The sequence below is a fragment of the Grus americana genome, chromosome 12 (assembly GCF_028858705.1).
Source record: "Grus americana isolate bGruAme1 chromosome 12, bGruAme1.mat, whole genome shotgun sequence".
Lineage (NCBI taxonomy): Eukaryota > Metazoa > Chordata > Aves > Gruiformes > Gruidae > Grus > Grus americana.
The window spans coordinates 8,413,935-8,431,930 of NC_072863.1; the positions used below are offsets into that span (position 1 = coordinate 8,413,935).

A 17,996-nucleotide genomic window follows, 5' to 3' on the forward strand; every position below is an offset into this window, starting at 1 on the left:
TGCATTTCCTGGTGTACGTATCGCTAAAAATAAGCAATCTGGGAGTAAATGAGAATGACTTAGAAATCAAAGGAGCTTTTAGATTGCTGCTTTCTCAGAGAATGAGCAGTCTCTACTGACACAATCAGAATCGCGGGGAGGAGGATGCATTTGTACCGGTAACACACCGCTGCCCGTCAGGTCACGTTCAAGCCAGAGCTGCGGAAGCTGTTCCCAACACTTAAAATTATTAGGATGTGAATCAGAAGCGCATAGCAATTTTTTATTAGATTTGTCTTTGTGCATGTCCTCTCTCTGTGAAAACCATCAATGCACAATTCTGTGACAGAATGTCAGCGTAGATATGTTGGAGAAAAGCAAATGTAATGGTGTCGGCGCGGAAGATATTATTTCAGCCCAAAGAAAATTACACATCTTCATTCCGGCTGACAACCTAAACAATGCCATGCTTGAAACATAAATGATACACTGTTTAGCAAGAAAAGCCATTAGGCATATGATGGAGAGTGGAAGTGAGCTAACCGCCTTCCCAGAACAAATAGCGCTTTGCATTTTACATAAGCACGTTGACAGGTTTTTAAAAATTTACTTCCAGATTTTGCTTTTTGAATAGAAAAAAGATCAATAGAAGAATGGAGACCTGACATCACTCCGCGCCATACAGCTTGCTCTTCTTCCCGCTGTTAGACCTCCAAAGCAGGAAACATCCTGATGGATCTGCCCAAGAAATGGCATTTCCAGCCCTTTCTTGGCAGCTTTAGAAGTCTCGAGTATTCCACCACTTTTCTCACTGCTTGTCCAGCTTTTATCCAAATCTCTGCTGCTCCTAATCATTTAATAACGTTATGAGGGTATTTAGCAAAAACTTTACAAAATCAAGGTACATTTCATCTTTTATCAGGAATGTAATAAAACAATTACAGTATGCAGATGACAAGCCAAGTCTCATGGTGCTCTCATATTGATCCTCTTTTGCTGCCTTTTTATTTTCAATTAGAGTAATCAAAAATAGGGTTGGGAGGACTTTCAACAGGTCTGCCAGTCCATCCTTTGCCCTAAGGCAAAATCAACTTTACTTATACCAATTCTAGTAGATATTTGTCTTATCACTGTGAGTGTTTTTTAAGACCTACAGTGACAGTGATTCCATGTTCTCTCTAGACCACTAATTCCTTAAAATTAGAAATTGTTACCTAATGTCTAGTCTAAATTTAAGGCTATTCCCTTCTGTCCTATAAAGTGTATGCAGAAAGAATTACTGCACAAAGGGAGGACAGTGAAGGTCAAAGCAGGATGGTAGGGAAGGAAACAGAGTCAGACTGTCCCTCCCTTAGACTTACCGATATCATAGCAGAGACAAACTGATGTAAGAGGGACTCAGGGGAGGACTAAAGCTCCAGTTCCTCCAAAGACCTCCACAGCCTCCTTCCTCACCCTCACAGGACTCTCCTGGTGTGTGCAGCAGCCAGATTAGGGGTGCAAGGGGAGTCAGTCACAGCCTTGGCACCCAGCACCATGGCACAGCGTGTCCTGCTTCTCATTGCAAAGCAGAGAAAACTCATATTCAGTGGCAGATTGTGGAACAAAGAGTTTACTAATGAAAATAAAGAATACAAGCAGACGATGATAGTTCAAGTGTCCGACATACTGAACTGTATTTTATATTCAATTTCTTTCTCATTGAAAGCAATTTCAAGTGAGAAACAAGTGAGTATGAAGTGGAGCTTGTTTGCATGTTTTTAATGCTAATATTTCTCCCAGAAAGCCAAGGAACTGAAGGTGATCTGTCTAATTTCAAGTAGGCTGGCTGTAGTTACTGTATATTACTGAAATATTAATCTTTTTCCACTAATTGCTGTGTGGGAGTTATTCACAGAATGAAAGAACCTTTTGTATTTGCTATCGTACATACCAGCTCTAAGACATCGCTCCATTGTATTTTTTTACTTCTCTGTCATTGGTACAGGTTAATATTTTACTGTATTAGCAATCATCAAAAAATCTTTACTTGAATGATACAGTGAAAGGCATTCAAAACTGAAACAAGGATTCAGTTGAGCAGGCAGGTTATCAATACAAACACATTTGCTGAAAGAAAGCCCCTCTTTAGTAGGAGAGAAATCTTAAGTCTCGCTTGTGATGTTATGAAATGGAATTTACCTCCTGCTGTATTCACAGCAAAGTTTTACTAAACAGCAAACTTCTTAATTGCCACCTCCAAAGACAGTAGGATTTTATCTGCTGTTGTTCTGTGTCGGGGTTTTTTTGCAGGAGAGGTAGTCTGAAACCTAGATTGTACACATTGATACCCATTAGAGGTGGGAATTTAGTTTTTCTTGTTGCCACTTTCCATTTGAAGCTACTGGGCAAGATGTTCAAATATTTAAACAGGCATCTACATCTCTTTAGAGAGCTAAATCCAAGTCACCAGTGCCAGCACATCTGAAAATAAAAACATACAACTGCAAGGAACATCTTGGAAAGCTGAGTCCAATTTCTTAATGTATAAGTTGATCAAAGTCCATCTCAGAAAAAGGAAGGATACTGATTGAGGAACCTAGACATCCATGCCTGAGACAGTCAGTCAACAGGCTCAGAAATATGTCTTGAAACTCAATTTTATGGGTATTAGGTTGTGAGGATAAGTATCAGATGAAGAAGGGAGCAGAGGGATGGCAGGAGGGTGTAAAGAGAAAAAAAAGAGGACAAACTATGAGAAGGGCTAATGATGAGGAAGAGAATGTTTCCAGTCTCTGTTTAACATGAAGGATAATCTTGGAAACACAGGGGGACCAAATCCTTATGTGGTCAGTACTGCCACTCCACTGAAGCCTAGAGAATTGAATCATGGGATGTTTTAGCTCTATAATGGTGTTCAGAGTGATAATTGTACATTAGAAGTAATTATTTAGATCAATGTTTATTTCTACATGCCACAAAAGAGAACCATCGCTAGATAATCAGATGAAAACAAACTCAGTATCAATGAAAAAATCTTGCTTTCTGTGGATAGTGCCGCCCTGAATCCATGGGGAGTATTCTTCGTGAGCAAGGATGTTTGGTCTCACCATCTTCTGGAGGTACAGCACTGGGGTTGTAATGAACTTCAGCTATTGAGAAGAATTGGGGAAAAATGTCCGTAATAATGATTTGGTTTAATATATTTAGAAAGAAACCTGTCTATGCAGAACTCACTGATTTAAGATCTTTGGGAAAATAACAGAAATCAGTATGTTTCCAAAAAAACCCCAGGTATGTTTGGTGCTTAGGTCGGACATCCTATAAAGGCTTTTCTTTTGCAGAATATGGATCTGCAACAATTTCTCCATCTTGGAAGGCAAAGCCTCCTGCTGGGATTCTTCTGGATTAAACAGGGTCAGAGCAGATCCTGTTCAGCTTTCTGTAATCCCAAGATCTTTGCTCTTTTGGGAATGCCTGAGATAGACAGTAGTGCTCCCTAACTGGGAGTAGGTCCTGTGCGAATGACAGACAGCTGGCCCAGGGCAGAATATCTCTTGGGTGCCTAAGGTGGAAGCTGAGCAGAGAGTTGCCTTCCTTTTGGAGAAGAGCCATAACAGGATCTTAAGGGCTTTCTTACTTTCCTTAGTACAGCAAAAGCCATCTGTAATGTAGCCATTAGCCCCAAACTGAAGCCTGGCACAGACAAAGCAGTGAAAGGTTTCCTGTTTCCATTGGTTGGGATTTAACAGTCACCATATGAAACCTATTGCATTCTAGTCTATGCAGTGCACCCTGTTTTTCTTACCGATCCTAAAATTTATATCCAGAGAAGTCCTGGGAAGAAAATCTGAACCATTGAAAGTTGAACTTGTTCCATTAGAATTTAGGCTCCACAAAGCCTGGGATGGTGATTTGTGGTTTAAATGCCTTGGTGTAGATCCAGCAGTTGCATCTGACCCACTCCAGCCTGAAATCAGAGAGTGGAAGGCACAGGAATAAAATTCTGTACAGGTGTCACATCTCAACCTGCTAGACACCAGGGAGGAGAAAGGTCTGTGCTTGCTTCTTGTACCATCCTTGGACCTGCCCTGAAGCCACGGGTCTCCCTGCAGCGCAATGCACAATTCCTGCTGTTAATTTTTATGCTAGCTCTGTCACACTTGTGCAGGTGGGGCTGGATATTAGCAATTCAGTCTTCTATTTCCCCTTTAGGGACCCAATCTAGTAATACTGGTTTGAATAAGGTCATACCGAAGAAGACAGGAGGTGCACAAAGGAGCGGAATGACAGCCTTACCCTTATTGCATCATACAGCATCGAGCTGGCTCGTGCTCAGGGGACAATACTCTATGTGCAACTTAGAGCGTTCTTGCTGAATTCCCTCTCTGCAAAGGGAAAGCTACATATTCCTCAGCAGCACACAATGCACAGGACCGCTGTGTTCAGCATGTATGTGTTAGTACAGGATTTTTAGTCTGGTTCTCTGAAAAGACTAAACCAACTGATTTAGATTCTTCTTTGTTAGACCCATTCCTAATGTCAACTACTTTTGATGGACACACAGAGGTACTGAAGTTACTAAATTCTTCCACATTTCTGTGAAAAATCAACATCACTGGGGTAGCCCAGAATAAGCCACAGCTTTGGTATGACCTATTAAAGAACAATGTTATTTCTTGCTGAGCTGGTAGATAGCAGAGGCTTCAAATAGTTTAGGTTGGAAGGGACCTTTGAGGGTTTTCACTCCAACCTCCTGCCCAGAGTTGGATCAGATTGGTCAGGCATCTGTCCAGCTGAATTTTGACACTCCAGGGAGAGAGACTTGCTCCACCACCTCTATGGGCCACTGTCACCTATTCAACTACCCTTATTGTGAAAAAATGTGTTTCCTTATAAATAGTGGGAGTTTTCCTAGCTGCAACTTGTGTCCATTGCATCCTGTCTTCCTGCTGTGCACCTCTGAGAAGAGTCTGTCTCTTTTCAATAACCAGCCCTCAGATAGCCAAAGACAGCAATTACATCTCCCTTCTCCTTCCCAGCCTGAGCAAACACCCCTCCTGCACATAAAAAATAGCTACTAGTATGTCCAATATCCTGCATAAAATTCTAAATCTCGGCTTTATGAAGACTGGAAGGCCATCAGATACATAGTTCACATAAGGGAACACGGAATGGCATGTGAGAACAGAATTAGAGACCAAGCTGAAATATTTTTCGGAAATCTACGTTTTTACTGCATGCTGTCACCCCGTCATCATATCATATAAGCAGTTAATGGAAGAGGATAAAGACCTATTAAAGAATAATCATCCAATGCAATGCAGAAAGGCTACTGAGGGGAGCCTTATTTCTTAATGTAGAACAAATGTGACGGCAGTAGGAGGCAAAGACTTATGAGTCAAGCTAACCAAAACCCCTCGATGCTTACCAGAATAATTACTCAGACGAAATCTCCCCCAGCAAAAGTGCACTCGGCACTGCTTCACTACTTCTTCCTTCATTAAGCAGTGAAACACAAAGATAAAGAACCCTAAAGAAGTAAGAAGAGAAATTCGCAGGGTTTCAGGTTTTCTCCAACGTGCTGTCCCTTTTCTAAACTGTTTGTGTGCCACTCAGTTACCCGTATGTTATGTCTGGGCAGGGAGGTGGTCCCTGGGCCAGCATCATGTTGGCCCAGAATTGCACTGAGTCCTTTGTGCGTATGAAATGGTAACGAGAAGGGCTTGCTGCAGATTTGGTATCAGAACAATCTGCAAGTCACTGTAGATTCTATTAACCATTTTTCTGCCCAGATAAAAAGGATTGTGCCAGCTCCTGAAAAGAAGCATTTATTGGGCCCCATGTTTCAAAGGCATGAATTCATGTCTTTAATAGATCTATCACAGCAATGCTATCTAAACAACACTATCATCCCACTGCAATGCAGCATTCCTATTAAAATAGCTAAACGCTGTAACACAAAAGCTATATGAGCACTCCTCTTCCCCCATGCTTGAATTACATGATTTTACAAATTTATTTCTATTCTACAGCCCTAAACTGTTGTATTTATAGCAGTACTCCATTCAGAAATTACCTTGCAAGGTGTTACAAATGCTGAAGAGATACAAGAAAAATATCCTCACTGCTCCCCAGGCAAAAAAGACAAAGCCCCAAGTTAAGCCCAAAAGGAACATCAAGCTGAAAGCACTTCTGAGGTCTTGGAGAAAACCCTGTTTCCAGAATCTGGATCTCTTTTGTGTCCTTGATTTCATGGCATGGATTTGAAGGAGAACTGTGATGTACATGCCTGTATTCGTCAAAAATACTAAGAAGACATAGGCCACAACGGAGATGTAAAACACTATGTTCTCCTGAATCCAGCAACTGCAAGAAAGGGAGGTATGTATTCAATACGGAGTTTTGTGAGCAGTGAAACTAATGAAGCCTGGTTTCTAAAATAAGTGTCCCACATGGTTCTCCAATACCTTGTAAGGGGCATCCCCTAACACCCATTACTTTCCCCCAGTGAAGACATTCATAGAATCTCTCGACTTGCCTTTTTTATGGATGTTATAGGAATTCAATAACTTTAAGACTTTTATACTTCTGCCAAATTCAGATAAACCTGGCAATCAGTTTGCAATTTAATCATGTGTACACACAAATACACACTGCCATAGGAAAACCAAGTTAAACATGACTTAATTAGAAGTCTAAATAAATGGTATAGCACAGAGATGAGCACAGGTTAGCCTTTCCTCATACATAAATTAGGGAGTTTTACTGCCTTTTTGCTGAAGATGGGCCACACTTTTCCCTCTGAGGTGTCACGAGTGTGTGTTGCCTCTCTGACGGGATAGAATTCAAATATTCCAGGTAATCTTCACCAACAAGCGATCAGATTGTGCTAAACAGAAAGCCAGCAAAAAAAAATGCAAGCATTCTCTGCTATAAAACCCTTTTAAAAAAGGATAAAAGAATGCAGTGTTTTCCCACTGGAAAAGAGAGGAGGTTGAGATGATTTAAATAAAGGAATTTGAAATGATGAAGAGACAGTGATGTGAATTGACGTTAAAAAAACAGAAGCAAATGTGCAAAATGCTAGAGCAATTGTTCTGCCTTTGGGTTTTACCAGAAATCTAGAACATGCAGGAGCATATACAAATGTCCCATCAGACTGAATTAATGCCATGTACAGAAAGACATTTTCCAGAAAGTAAAAATGGAGTTAACTGGCAGAAGCCCTCCCTGTCCACTGACAAGAGAGTTACTCCAGGTAGTAGCCATACGTCCAAAATGAGAACGACTAAAAGGAGAGGGTTAAGATAGGGAAGAAAAGACAAAAGCGAGAGAGCAGTTGTTGCCTTCTGGTTATTTCTTGTATCTTTAAAATACTCTGGTGACCATCAAAAAGCCTGAAGTATTATACTTACAAACTGCTGAACGGATTGCTCTCAGAATGTGATCCATTGCCATAGAAGTCTTTATTTATAATGAGCACAATAGTAATTACAATAGCTGGTATTCCTAATATGGAAGGCAAGAGAAAAAGAGATATTTGAATTAAAAAGAAAAAATGGAGAATATGGAAAGATGCCGTATAATATCTGATGAGTAATTACAGCCGACATGTACATCTTAGGATCAAACTCTACCCCTAAAGCTCCTTCTGAAACAAGTGTAATTAAGTGTGGCATAGCAGGTTTAATCTCCTTATTGATGTAAATTACAAATGAGTAGGCATAAAAATATCTGTGTTTGCAAAATGTTTGTGAGTGTTCAAACATCTCCAGAAGGGATCCAATCTGGTAAAATAAAACCAACTGATTATTACAAAAAGCAGAGTGTCAAAAGATAAGCAGACCACAGCATTTTGTGTTAAGATCTGAGACAGACATTTTCCAGACAGTGTTTTACCGGTCTTCCCTTCCACTCATTTCCCATTTCCCATATCTCTTTCAGTTCTGGCTTTTCCGTTGAGAACAGCTGCCGCCAACACCACCATCGTGGATGGCTGCCCCTGAGAACAATTCTGTGCGACATCAGAGCTAAGGATAGAGAAGATGCTACACTGCACACTATTCAAAAGTCTGATAAAAACTTTAAAACAGCATCTAATGGTGACCCAAAAAATATGGACCGAATTCGGCTCTGGGTCAGTGTCTCTGATAACACCTTTTCTAAGACCTCAGCCAGCCTTTTGGGTCATTTTTGTTATGTTTCTCCCAAATGAGTCTCTGATGCTCAGTGCTTGGAGGAAAGGTGAATCAGTGAAGTCCTCAGGAGAGCTACGAATGAAAGCCAAACCCACCCCCCGCAGGGGAATCATGCACCGAATGGCAGGTAAGGACGTGAGGCCCGGAGAAGATCAAAATCACCTCTGAGCATCACCAGGGCCGGGGGGGAGGCTGTGGGCAGCTCATACTTCCTCCGGCACAGCCACTGACATGAGGTACTGTGATAAATCATTCCTGTAAAGAGCAGGAGGGGTAGGGAAAGCAGTTCTTAAACCCACTTTCACCTTTCCTTGCATCTGTGCAGGGAGCAACAGGCACATTCTGTTAATGTCTCCCTGGCAGAAGAAACTTAAGCTGAACCTCCCTGGGAGGGAGAAGAAATCCATCCTTACAGCGCAGGGTGTGCACCACGTTTCTACTAGCTCAGTGTCCAAACTTACTTTTGCAGATCTGCCCCTATCTTGGAGAAGTTAACAAGCACAGAAATAGAGAAGAAATCCGCTTACTTACCCCAGCCAGCAATACAGCATTTTAGGATGTACTTTGGGACATAAACATTGAAAACTTTGACAAGAACCAAGTAAAAGTGAACAGACTCCAGGCACATCCACGTGAAAGCTGCAAGAAGGAAATAGTGAAGGAGCACAGCCACGGTGATACAGAGATCTGGCTGGTTGAACGAGGACAGCCAGGAATTGGTGAGGAAGACCATGTTCAGCATCAGCAGTGCGGTACAGAGATTGAGCAGGATTTTTGAAGGGTTGTCTCTCCGCAGCTTTCTAAAAAGAAGGGGAAAGTCCACAAGGTTATCATTGCATGAGTTGTGCTGGGTGCATTCGCTAATGCAAAGGAGCACAAATGTGTACTCATCATATTATAAATTGGCTTCTTGTGATCTAAGTTGGGTCTACATTAGTGTTTTATATCACATCACTAGTGTGTTTTTGAAGCAGATCTCCCAGGTTCTGTATACATGGAGACCTGCTAGGTTTTTCACACTTGGTGGCGGAGAGACAGACTTAACATCATTTTTTTACTACTGCATCAAATATTATTGTTATTGCAATATTACTGGATTATGAAAGTACCCACAGTTACCTAAATCTAGGGCTACATCATCTCTGCAGCTACTGGCACATATAGTATAAAACAAAACCTATTCAAAATGACAAAACACAAGAATGACCAAGAGCAAGAGAAGAGAAAATTTTCCCTGTTTTATTGTTGATATTTTCCAATGTATAGTCCATATACAGGGAATATTCCCGATTGCCAATATCATCCAATGTATAGTCTATATACAAGGAATATTCCAGATTTTTTACATATCTTACCCGTGTCCATGGGTAAATTTATGAAATGACAGAAATTTAGGAGACCAGTTCAGACTAATGCTTGTATTGAAGCATGAGTGTTTGAATCCCTCTTATTTCACCACAGTCACGGATCAAAATAAAACAATATTTATACTGTCAGCTCTCAGTCTTCTGTCCTATGCATCACAGCATCAAACATTACCAAACATTCTCATAGTTGCTGCAAATTCATTATTGCTAAAATATTAAAAGCGATATAAGAAAAAAGATCAGACTTACTCAAGGGCTAGATATGTCACCAGTGTTATACCCAAAAAAAGGGAAGAAGCACCACATCCTGCATAGCTTATCAGAGTTAATATACGATCATGTGCGATATCTATCTCTGTCCGGGACAAGTCCTATGTTACAAGATAAAGAATCACAGTTGTTTGCCATAACAGATAAAGAAAATTGCTTTCCTTATTTTCACATTGATAAAGAAATCGATTTCTTTTCTGCTTACTGCTATTCTTGGAGGGTTTCCATTAATATTTTTATGTGTTTCTTATTCTATAGTCCTACAGAATATCTAAACTAGTAAAAATACCATATTTAAAGTATCCAGTAATAAGTTGTGAAGCTAGAAAAGCTGTACTTCAGAAACCACAAATTCAGCAAGGATTCCAGGATCTTGCCAAAATTATTCCAGTGGGAGCTCGCTTTGTAGGAGAAACTCTACTTTGTTTCAACGGCAGCAGCCATGCTGGGAACTGCACAAATCTGCTAAATGTCGTGGAGCGTGGGAGGATCCTCCACGTCCAGAAAACATCCCTCAGCAAAAATCATCTGGGAGCCTGGGCCCTGATTCTCCACAGCTGCTGCCGGGAGTAATATTGAGAGGATTTTATTGTTCCCTGCCACAAGTTCTCTTCTATTTGGTGAAACTTCGAACCTTAGACTAGTAACCTACATCGGTGATGTGATGCTGATTACTAAAGTGGCAGTGCAGAAGAGGTGTGATCTTAAAATCAGACTGAATTCTCTTTGCTTGAATGGAAACTTTAGCAAGTTGTCTGAAATCTGTAAGCGACATTCCTTCCTGTAGAAACCACACTTTCACTACCAGGGAGGGCTTTCACGCCTCTCTGTGAGCAGGGTAATGCTGACCTCTAGGGGAGGCTGGGCAAGCAAAAGGGATGATGGCCTTACCCCATCGAGTAGGTTGTATCCTACTGGGGTTGGACAATTTTAACCTACTCAGTTCGCTTTGAACTTGCCTATCGCTTTGCATTTGTTGCAGCCCATTCTCAGGCAGTCATCTCATTTTTTGACGTCCAACTTTTAGAGGCAGTTTTCTCTGTGTTAAAATACTGGCTGCCTTGTCTGCCCTATAAATAAGAGACGGTAGTTAATGACATCTCCCATATTTGTATTAAACTTCTCTTTCTGATGGAGCATAGATAAAACTTTCAAAAAGATGTAATGTCATTAGTTGCCACTGGCAGGTAATAAATTTAACACAGAATTTCCAACGCAGCAAATAACACATTAACGTTGATTAAGTTACATTGCAAAGAAGCACAAACTACATCTGTAAAATGAATTTGCCTTGAAGCAAGTGACATTTAGAGGACTTTATACCATATAAAATATTGTAACTGTTTTGTTTGTTATTAACTGATTTTGGCAAAAATTGCAGATCTCTAACAGCTTGTATAGATGTGAATCTCCCATCTCTCCCCAAAACCAGCGATGACTTTGTTTAGTGCCATGGGACTTTTCTGGAGGTGATTCATGGAGTACTTACCAGTAGGACTCCAAAATGGGTAAGATGGTTACAAAAACAGATTGTGTAATTCATATCTGTATATTCTATTTCACACCCCGATGTATTCCAACCACCCAGTCCATCTGTGTAATAGAGAAAAAGGGATTTTTAAGCAGAGTTAGTCATGCTCATTCATTTATAGCTCTGCAGCACGCACAATGTGTGAATATGAGCTCAAGTTAGTACAGATTGCAGGGTCATTTAGCAGCACGCAAGTGAGATTTCACACAGGAACATATCTTATATAGTTGCCTGAGAACCTCAAAACTTGGATGAAAGCCTTTGGTGGAATGCAGAAATATTTAAAGTCATTTACATGCCTGCACACAGAGAAAGCAAGAAGGTAAAGAAAAGTGCACCGGACTAGATTACGCCGCAGGGTGTGGAAACACAGAAGGCAAGAAATATTTACAGGGCAGAGGATTTGTTTAGGCAGAGTGTAGCATTGAAAAAGCCAGATCTTCCCTGGTAAGACTAAATTTATGACCCTGTTTATGTGGCACGTATGACATTCAGAAGTTAAGCTTGTGATTTAAATATATATATATTCTAACACCAATAATTGCAGAGAAAAATCTCTCCCACGTGTTCTAATTTAACCCAATACACACTTCTCTGTCTGTGGACTATCTGAGCCATATTCAAGACCTGACCACAGGAAAGCCCCCACTGACTTCCCTGAAGTAACATTCATACATTTCATTGCATTTCTGCTTTTTTCTTAGACTAAGTCTTCTTATTCATGTAGATGCACCATTGTACAATGCCGGACATGTATCTCCTAGTAGTAACACCAATTACTGAGGTATCAACATCAGTGGAAACCAGCAACACAGACTCAACAGGAGTTTCAATGCAATGTCAAAGAGCTGAAGACTGTGTGAAGCTGGCGACAGCAAGCGTACCAGCTCTGTATGTAACACTTACCGTTCCTCTGAAAATCCCAAAAGACACAGTGCACTGCTGCATTACCCTGAAAGCAGAGAAAAAAGAGGCTGCGACATTTATTCAGTACGTCTGTGCGTCGCCTGCATTTGCAGATGGTGCATCATGCCTGTAATCGGGGTTTATAACTAAGGCAGTTTGATTTGATTTCCTCTATACTGCTCGACAAGAAAGCCCACTGATCTCTGCGATTATTTGCATGGTGGTGCCGCAGAGGGTCTGTAGGTGCCTGGAGATGGCAGCAGTTCAGGGGCAGTTGGACACTTGGTCGTGGGGAGCACGCTGGATATCGGCCATCTCACCCATGGCACTGAAAACCAGCAGAGGGTCCCAGTTCTCACCTTCCCCTTTACCAAGGGAAATCCTGGGAGTCAGTGATTTTCCCACTTTTCCCAGTTTTTCTGTATCTTGTCTTTTAAGGACAGCAAAAAAAATCTGACAAGTTGTCCAGCTTAGACCGATTCCTATGTCTAATCTCATTGGCTTCATGTGGTATCTTGAGATGTCATACCGAATTACTGGTGAAATTCGAAAGTTATGTCTAAGACCTAGAATGGCAACCTGAGATTTTATACAATAAAACCCCCAACAATTCTCAACACAAGAAAACCTTTATTTTATTATTTCAGCGTTTTCACTGTCTCTGAAACCAGTCAGGGAAGACACCTAAGAGAAAATAAAGCTTGCCTGCATACTGCAAACAGCTAAACAGATTATTCAACGCAATGTTTTCTCTTGGGGACATTCTGGTTTATTACTCATCATGCTGCAGCAAACTTTCCCAAGGCACAGATTCATTTTCTTTTATTATTAATAAATTTTAATAAAACACAGAGTTTACAGGAAGCCACCCTAACAGATAAGCTGTTAAGACGTGTGATCTGTAGACTGTCAAATATAATTGGGCAGAGAGCCAGGGAAGTAGGTTAGGATGATATGTCATTAAATATTTAATTAGGATATTTTTAAAAGGTTGAGGAAAAAAAATCTGAGAGGTGCCAGATGGCCTGGTGGAGTAAAAATGATGGAAGAGAAAGGATATCTAGATTAAATTTCTGAGTATATATTATTTGCCAGAACTGAATGGAAAGAGCATATTGCCATAAAAGCAGCATTTTCAAGCTCTCATTAACTTGAACTTTAATCAAATTCATCTTACTGAATAATTTTGTTCTGCCCCAGGTTTGCAATATATTCGTGTGGAGGCTGGACCATCAACATTGGCAACACAAAAATGCTAAGGTGGAACTCGGTCAACAAGTTTGATCCATGCCCATTTAAAAATAATTTAAGATAGATTTTAGTTTTGAAACATCATTTTGAAACAAAGCAAAGCAAATTAATTTTGAAAATATCTATGCAATGTTTCGATTTGTTTGAAATTTACCTCTTCTGGTGACTAAAACAATTTGCTGAATTTGGAGGAACTACAAATCATTTCAGTCAAATTCCTACCAGTTTTTAGCAAATAAACTATTCCTTGAAAAAACTTATCCAGATCAAACCAAAGAAACAATGAAAACACCCCTTGCTGCTAAGCATGGATCTAGAGTGGAGACGCAAGCTTTACTAACCTGCAGGAATTGGACACTGAGATCTGTGTGGTCTGTCAATGTTTTGGCTGGTGGAGAGGTCAGGCAGTAAAATATTTTAAGCTTATTTGTCCTGTTGCCAGTTTATTGTAAGGCTAAGTGAAAAAGGCTCTACTTCAACACGTCCCTGATGAAATGAACACATCCTACCATATTTTGGTCTATGTGCTGAAGAGTAATAGTCACAGGCTCATTAAGGTTCTGAATTGATGCGTTTTCAATGCTGGCACTCACAACATAAGTATTCAACCTCTCCTTCGTTAAATTGTCATCCTGCAGTGGAAAAATACAGTCATGCAAAAAAAAAAAAAATTTAAAAAAAATATCCAAGCTCTTCCCTACTTCCATTTTTTTAAATTGTATTTCTTGGAAATGGTGACCAGCTAAACACCATGCCTGATGTAATTTAGCTACTTGCTACTTCGTTAGAAAATGTAGTTAGTTGCAAATTCAGGGACAGTTTCCACATCAGCTGAAGCAGAACAGAGTTTCAGATGCATCAGCTGGATTGAGAAAGCTGTATAATCATTTCAGTATATCAAAACATCCAGTTGTACATCATTAAGCTCATTAGACAGTAGACACAATTGTGCATGCTTCTTCTGTGTGAAAAGCATTGCTCAGCACACTGTATGCTCCATCATACCAAAAGAAACGTCTCCCTTTTTAATTACACTCATTCACCTCCCCCCGAGTTAAGAAAACACTGCAAATACTAGAAGAGTCCTAAATGCTGCCTATCAGTGGTGCTGTTATTTTAATGGAAACATAAATCTTGAGATTATTTTAATGATATTGGACATGTACTATGCATGTTCCTTAAACAAGAGGTTACTATCAGAGGAAGATTAGGGTATGTGCTTTTCCTGCAGAAGAGCAGTATTGGAATAATGTTATCTACAGAAAATGAACAAAAAGTCTAAGTTCTACAGACACCTCTCGGAGCATCATTGCTACAGCAAAGGTTTTGCTGCCTGGGTACATTGTCCCTGCACATTTCTTAGTGCTCCATCAGTCTGATGCTAAATATGCCCAGAACAGATGACACTATTGGGATTTTTCTTTTGTACACACTAAGAACAGCTGAACCGATTACTGCCGTGTTAGCATTTGGTAGGAGTCATAGTTACCACAAAGAGTGAAGTAGCGCCAAAAAACTTAAACTGGATCTTCGAATGCTTGTTTGGGTCAGAGTGCTCAATCCCTAGGAATTTCTTCAGTGATTTTGGCAAAAACACTGAGGCCAAGGCCTTTTTGAAAGGATTTTCTTGAACAGTGATCTGCAGGAGAGAGATGACATGCTCAGAGCTGCCTTCCTCAGGTCAAATACACAACGGTACAAAATAGCAGCAGGATTGTCTGGTTTAATCAATGGTCCCTGAGGTGATACTTTGCTCTCACCTTGAGATCCACCCCTCTGTCATAGGAGGTAACGCCAAAGGCCAGTCCTCCATATACGCTGGGATCTGGACGCATCACCAACAAAGCCAAGGAAGTGGTTATGACCGACGTATTTCTTTCTGTGTAAGTCACCTTATAGCCAATCTCCTCAGTTGTCTTCAGGATACTTTACCAAGAGCAACAGCAAGAAAAAAATAAATACATCCTTTTAAATGTTCTCCTGGCTTCACAATATCCAGCCAGGAGACAATCAGCTAAAAACCTCTGCTCTGATTTATGATCACAAGGAGCATTCGCTCGAGCAGAATGGGTCAGGTGATGGCAAGCAATTGAGTTGGCATGTTTCAGTAAGCTGGAAGTCTGGCAAGTGGAAGATATCCTCCGGGAGGGTCAACATGAGGTGGTTCTGGGAAGACCCAAGTCAAAAATCACACCCAGTCAAATATTGCATTTCATCTGGAAGGCAGTAACTTGTAAAACCTGCTAATTTGATTGTTTGGAATCATCTATTTGTACCCTCAGGTAAAATATCAGAGCCAGAATAATCTAGTCTGCAAGGGATGTCTGGAGGTCTGTCATCCAAGTCCCCACCTCCCATGGGCAGGGCATATTTTAAAGGTAGGTCAGCTTGCTCAGGGTCTTGTCCAGTAAAGCTCTGAATATCTCTGAGGATGAGATTTCACAGGCTTTCTGGGCCCTGCTCTCAGTGGGGTTTTTTTTAGGTAGAGAGAAGAGGCTGGAATCCAAAGGAAGCAGCACATGAGGGTTGTTTAATGCTCATGGGTATTACAAGTCAGAGACTGTTCCACGTCTTGTTTGGCCTCCCTTAAGGCTGTTCAGCAGTATGCAAGAAGGGATAATACTCTGTTGAAAATGTGCAAGACAGCTGGCCCTGACGGACTAAAGGAAAACCTTCCTGTCGTGCTTTGGTCTGGTGTTATCCTCATGCATCGTCAGTCCCAGACACACAAGGACCCCCATGGGATCCCTTCAGCCACAGCTGCCCTGTAGCTGCAAAGTTTGGAGTTCAACGTCCCCAAAATATCTGGGATCCAAAACTTCTACCGAGGCCTGAAAGAAGGAACGTAACAGCTCCTTGCGAGGATATCAGGCTAGCACTTGTCAGGTATCATCACAGTGGTTGTGCTCTTCTGAGGTCTGATTTATGGAAAAATTAAAATACCTAAGATTCTCCTGTCCACAGAAATTGTAAAGACATTGTTATTACAACATGTACATACCAACTCTATCTCCATTAAGGATCAGGAATCCAGGGCCTATTAGAATATCATCCTCATCCCCTAAACCTTACATTTCACAGGAGGAGAATTCAAAGTAATGGATATTTCACTTAAAACCCCCCTACAGCCTATTTGAGAAGGCAGAGGTGTTGAGTGCTGGCAGCTATCACAGCCCCCACTCCACACACTGCAGTGCGGTAGACTTTGAAGAGAGAGCATGCAGCCAAAAGGATCACGATGCTACTCAACGCTTTCTCTCCAGCAGATTTTCTAAGCTATTTTTGGCTACTCTTCCTTGCGGACTCCTGAGTTTGAAAAGTCAATGCATAGTTGTCCAGTACAAACAACTGGAAAGGTCATTTTTCTTGCTTTTAATATTTCTTATTAAAACATTGTTTTGCATTAAGTGAAACAGAAAACTGCAGACAGGCACAGCCTTTAAAATGAGAGATGTTGAAAGACTTTTTAATATGATGAACAGAACATCTCTTACACTGTTGGTTAGCGTTGGATTGGTCAGTGCAAAGTAGAATAATCTTCCCCATCTGGAGCCTCAGGCTGTGCAGTGAGAAGTGGGTAAGCTGTCTTGCCCAAATCAGAAATGGGTAAACTGTGTACTTGCATTTGCCTTTGCAAAGGCTGGCAGTAGTTTTCTGAATGGTGCTCTGCTCAGCAACAGAAGCCAGACATTTCAAAAACAGGTAGTTGAGTTACCTTTAAGTTCTCAAAGGAGAGAGATGTTTTTAAGGTGATCTAGCAACCTCGATTTTAGCATGTGTGAGAATCACACAATGGACGTAGGATCCTAAATGTGCATTTTGAAGTCTAACATTGAATAGCTATATCTGAAAAATCTTTATCAGCAAAGGTACAGTGCTTGGGTCTGGCGTGCTGGTGGAACAGACACATGTCTCCAGGCTGACCTGCCAACAGACCTGCTGAGCTGTAAAGATCACCGCTGAGCTGAGCTGAGCTGAGCTGAGCGGGCAGCTAGGCAGTCACCCTGATCTGCCCTCCAGGCTGAGATGCCCAGAGAGAACAGCTCTGCAATGGTGACTTCTGCAGAACTGGTTCTGGTAAAAGCACCTTTGACAACACAATAACCATTTTCTACTGCTAAGAACCACACACATGTTTAAGATCCAAGTACAGAAATAGCTAACTCTCATGGTGATATTTTAATAGACTGAATGAATTACTCCATGGTGCCATTTTAGCTTAGGAAGCCACTTCTGGGCAAGTTATCTCACTTACCTATTGGTCATTTTTCTAATATTCTGATCTTCTATTTCTTGCAGCAAAATATAGTTTAGTATAGACAATATAGTCCCTGCAAGTGTCACACTCATATCCGCAAGCCTTACAATATCAGAAATTTTACTTGCAATGATTTCTAATTCTTCCATATGCAGTGTTGCATCTGGCAAGAGGTATAAAATATGCTGTACAACATCTTGTGCGTTCTCTGAAAAAAAAAAGAAAGTACAGACAATATATGTGGCATAGCTACA

At 40.8% G+C, this 17,996-nt stretch overlaps 2 protein-coding genes across 3 annotated transcripts; both read right to left on the reverse strand.

The window, feature by feature from the left end:
• Window positions 1-2,975: 2,975 nt before the first annotated feature.
• On the reverse strand, window positions 2,976-7,466 carry LOC129212031 (adhesion G-protein coupled receptor G2-like). 2 transcript variants are annotated; one of them, XM_054840046.1, is made up of 4 exons: window positions 7,377-7,466; window positions 5,390-5,491; window positions 3,767-3,928; window positions 2,976-3,110 (listed from the first exon to the last, which is right to left on the reverse strand). In XM_054840046.1, exons 1-4 carry the CDS (start codon window positions 7,417-7,419, stop codon window positions 2,983-2,985), a joined length of 435 nt encoding a protein of 144 aa, XP_054696021.1. In that variant the 5' UTR covers window positions 7,420-7,466; the 3' UTR covers window positions 2,976-2,982. The 2 variants fall into 2 exon arrangements, with proteins under 2 accessions (XP_054696021.1, XP_054696020.1); XM_054840045.1 differs by lacking the exon at window positions 7,377-7,466 and adding an exon at window positions 6,038-6,184.
• A 649-nt stretch (window positions 7,467-8,115) lies between these two features.
• On the reverse strand, window positions 8,116-15,485 carry LOC129211870 (adhesion G-protein coupled receptor G4-like). The gene is made up of 7 exons (XM_054839616.1): window positions 15,245-15,485; window positions 14,974-15,123; window positions 13,994-14,116; window positions 12,234-12,279; window positions 11,286-11,389; window positions 9,776-9,897; window positions 8,116-8,959 (listed from the first exon to the last, which is right to left on the reverse strand). The coding sequence occupies exons 1-7, from the start codon at window positions 15,317-15,319 to the stop codon at window positions 8,683-8,685; spliced, it is 897 nt and encodes a 298-aa protein (XP_054695591.1). The 5' UTR covers window positions 15,320-15,485; the 3' UTR covers window positions 8,116-8,682.
• Window positions 15,486-17,996: the final 2,511 nt, after the last annotated feature.

What these genes read in the sequence shown, in the direction of transcription:
- LOC129211870 (XM_054839616.1), bottom strand. Translation starts at nt 15,319, where the DNA reads ATGCGTCCAGATCCCAGCGTATATGGAGGACTGGCCTTTGGCGTTACC. An exon ending in ACAGAGGGGTGGATCTCAAG is followed by an intron (nt 15,124 to 15,244) that starts GTGAGAGCAAAG and finishes TCTCTCCTGCAG; the next exon opens with ATCACTGTTCAAGAAAATCC. An exon ending in TTGGGATTTTCAGAGGAACG is followed by an intron (nt 11,390 to 12,233) that starts GTAAGTGTTACA and finishes TCTATTACACAG; the next exon opens with ATGGACTGGGTGGTTGGAAT.
- LOC129212031 (XM_054840045.1), bottom strand. Translation starts at nt 6,137, where the DNA reads ATGTTCCTTTTGGGCTTAACTTGGGGCTTTGTCTTTTTTGCCTGGGGA. An exon ending in CATTTGTAACACCTTGCAAG is followed by an intron (nt 5,492 to 6,037) that starts GTAATTTCTGAA and finishes TTACTTCTTTAG; the next exon opens with GGTTCTTTATCTTTGTGTTT. An exon ending in GGATATAAATTTTAGGATCG is followed by an intron (nt 3,111 to 3,766) that starts GTAAGAAAAACA and finishes TCTTCTCAATAG; the next exon opens with CTGAAGTTCATTACAACCCC.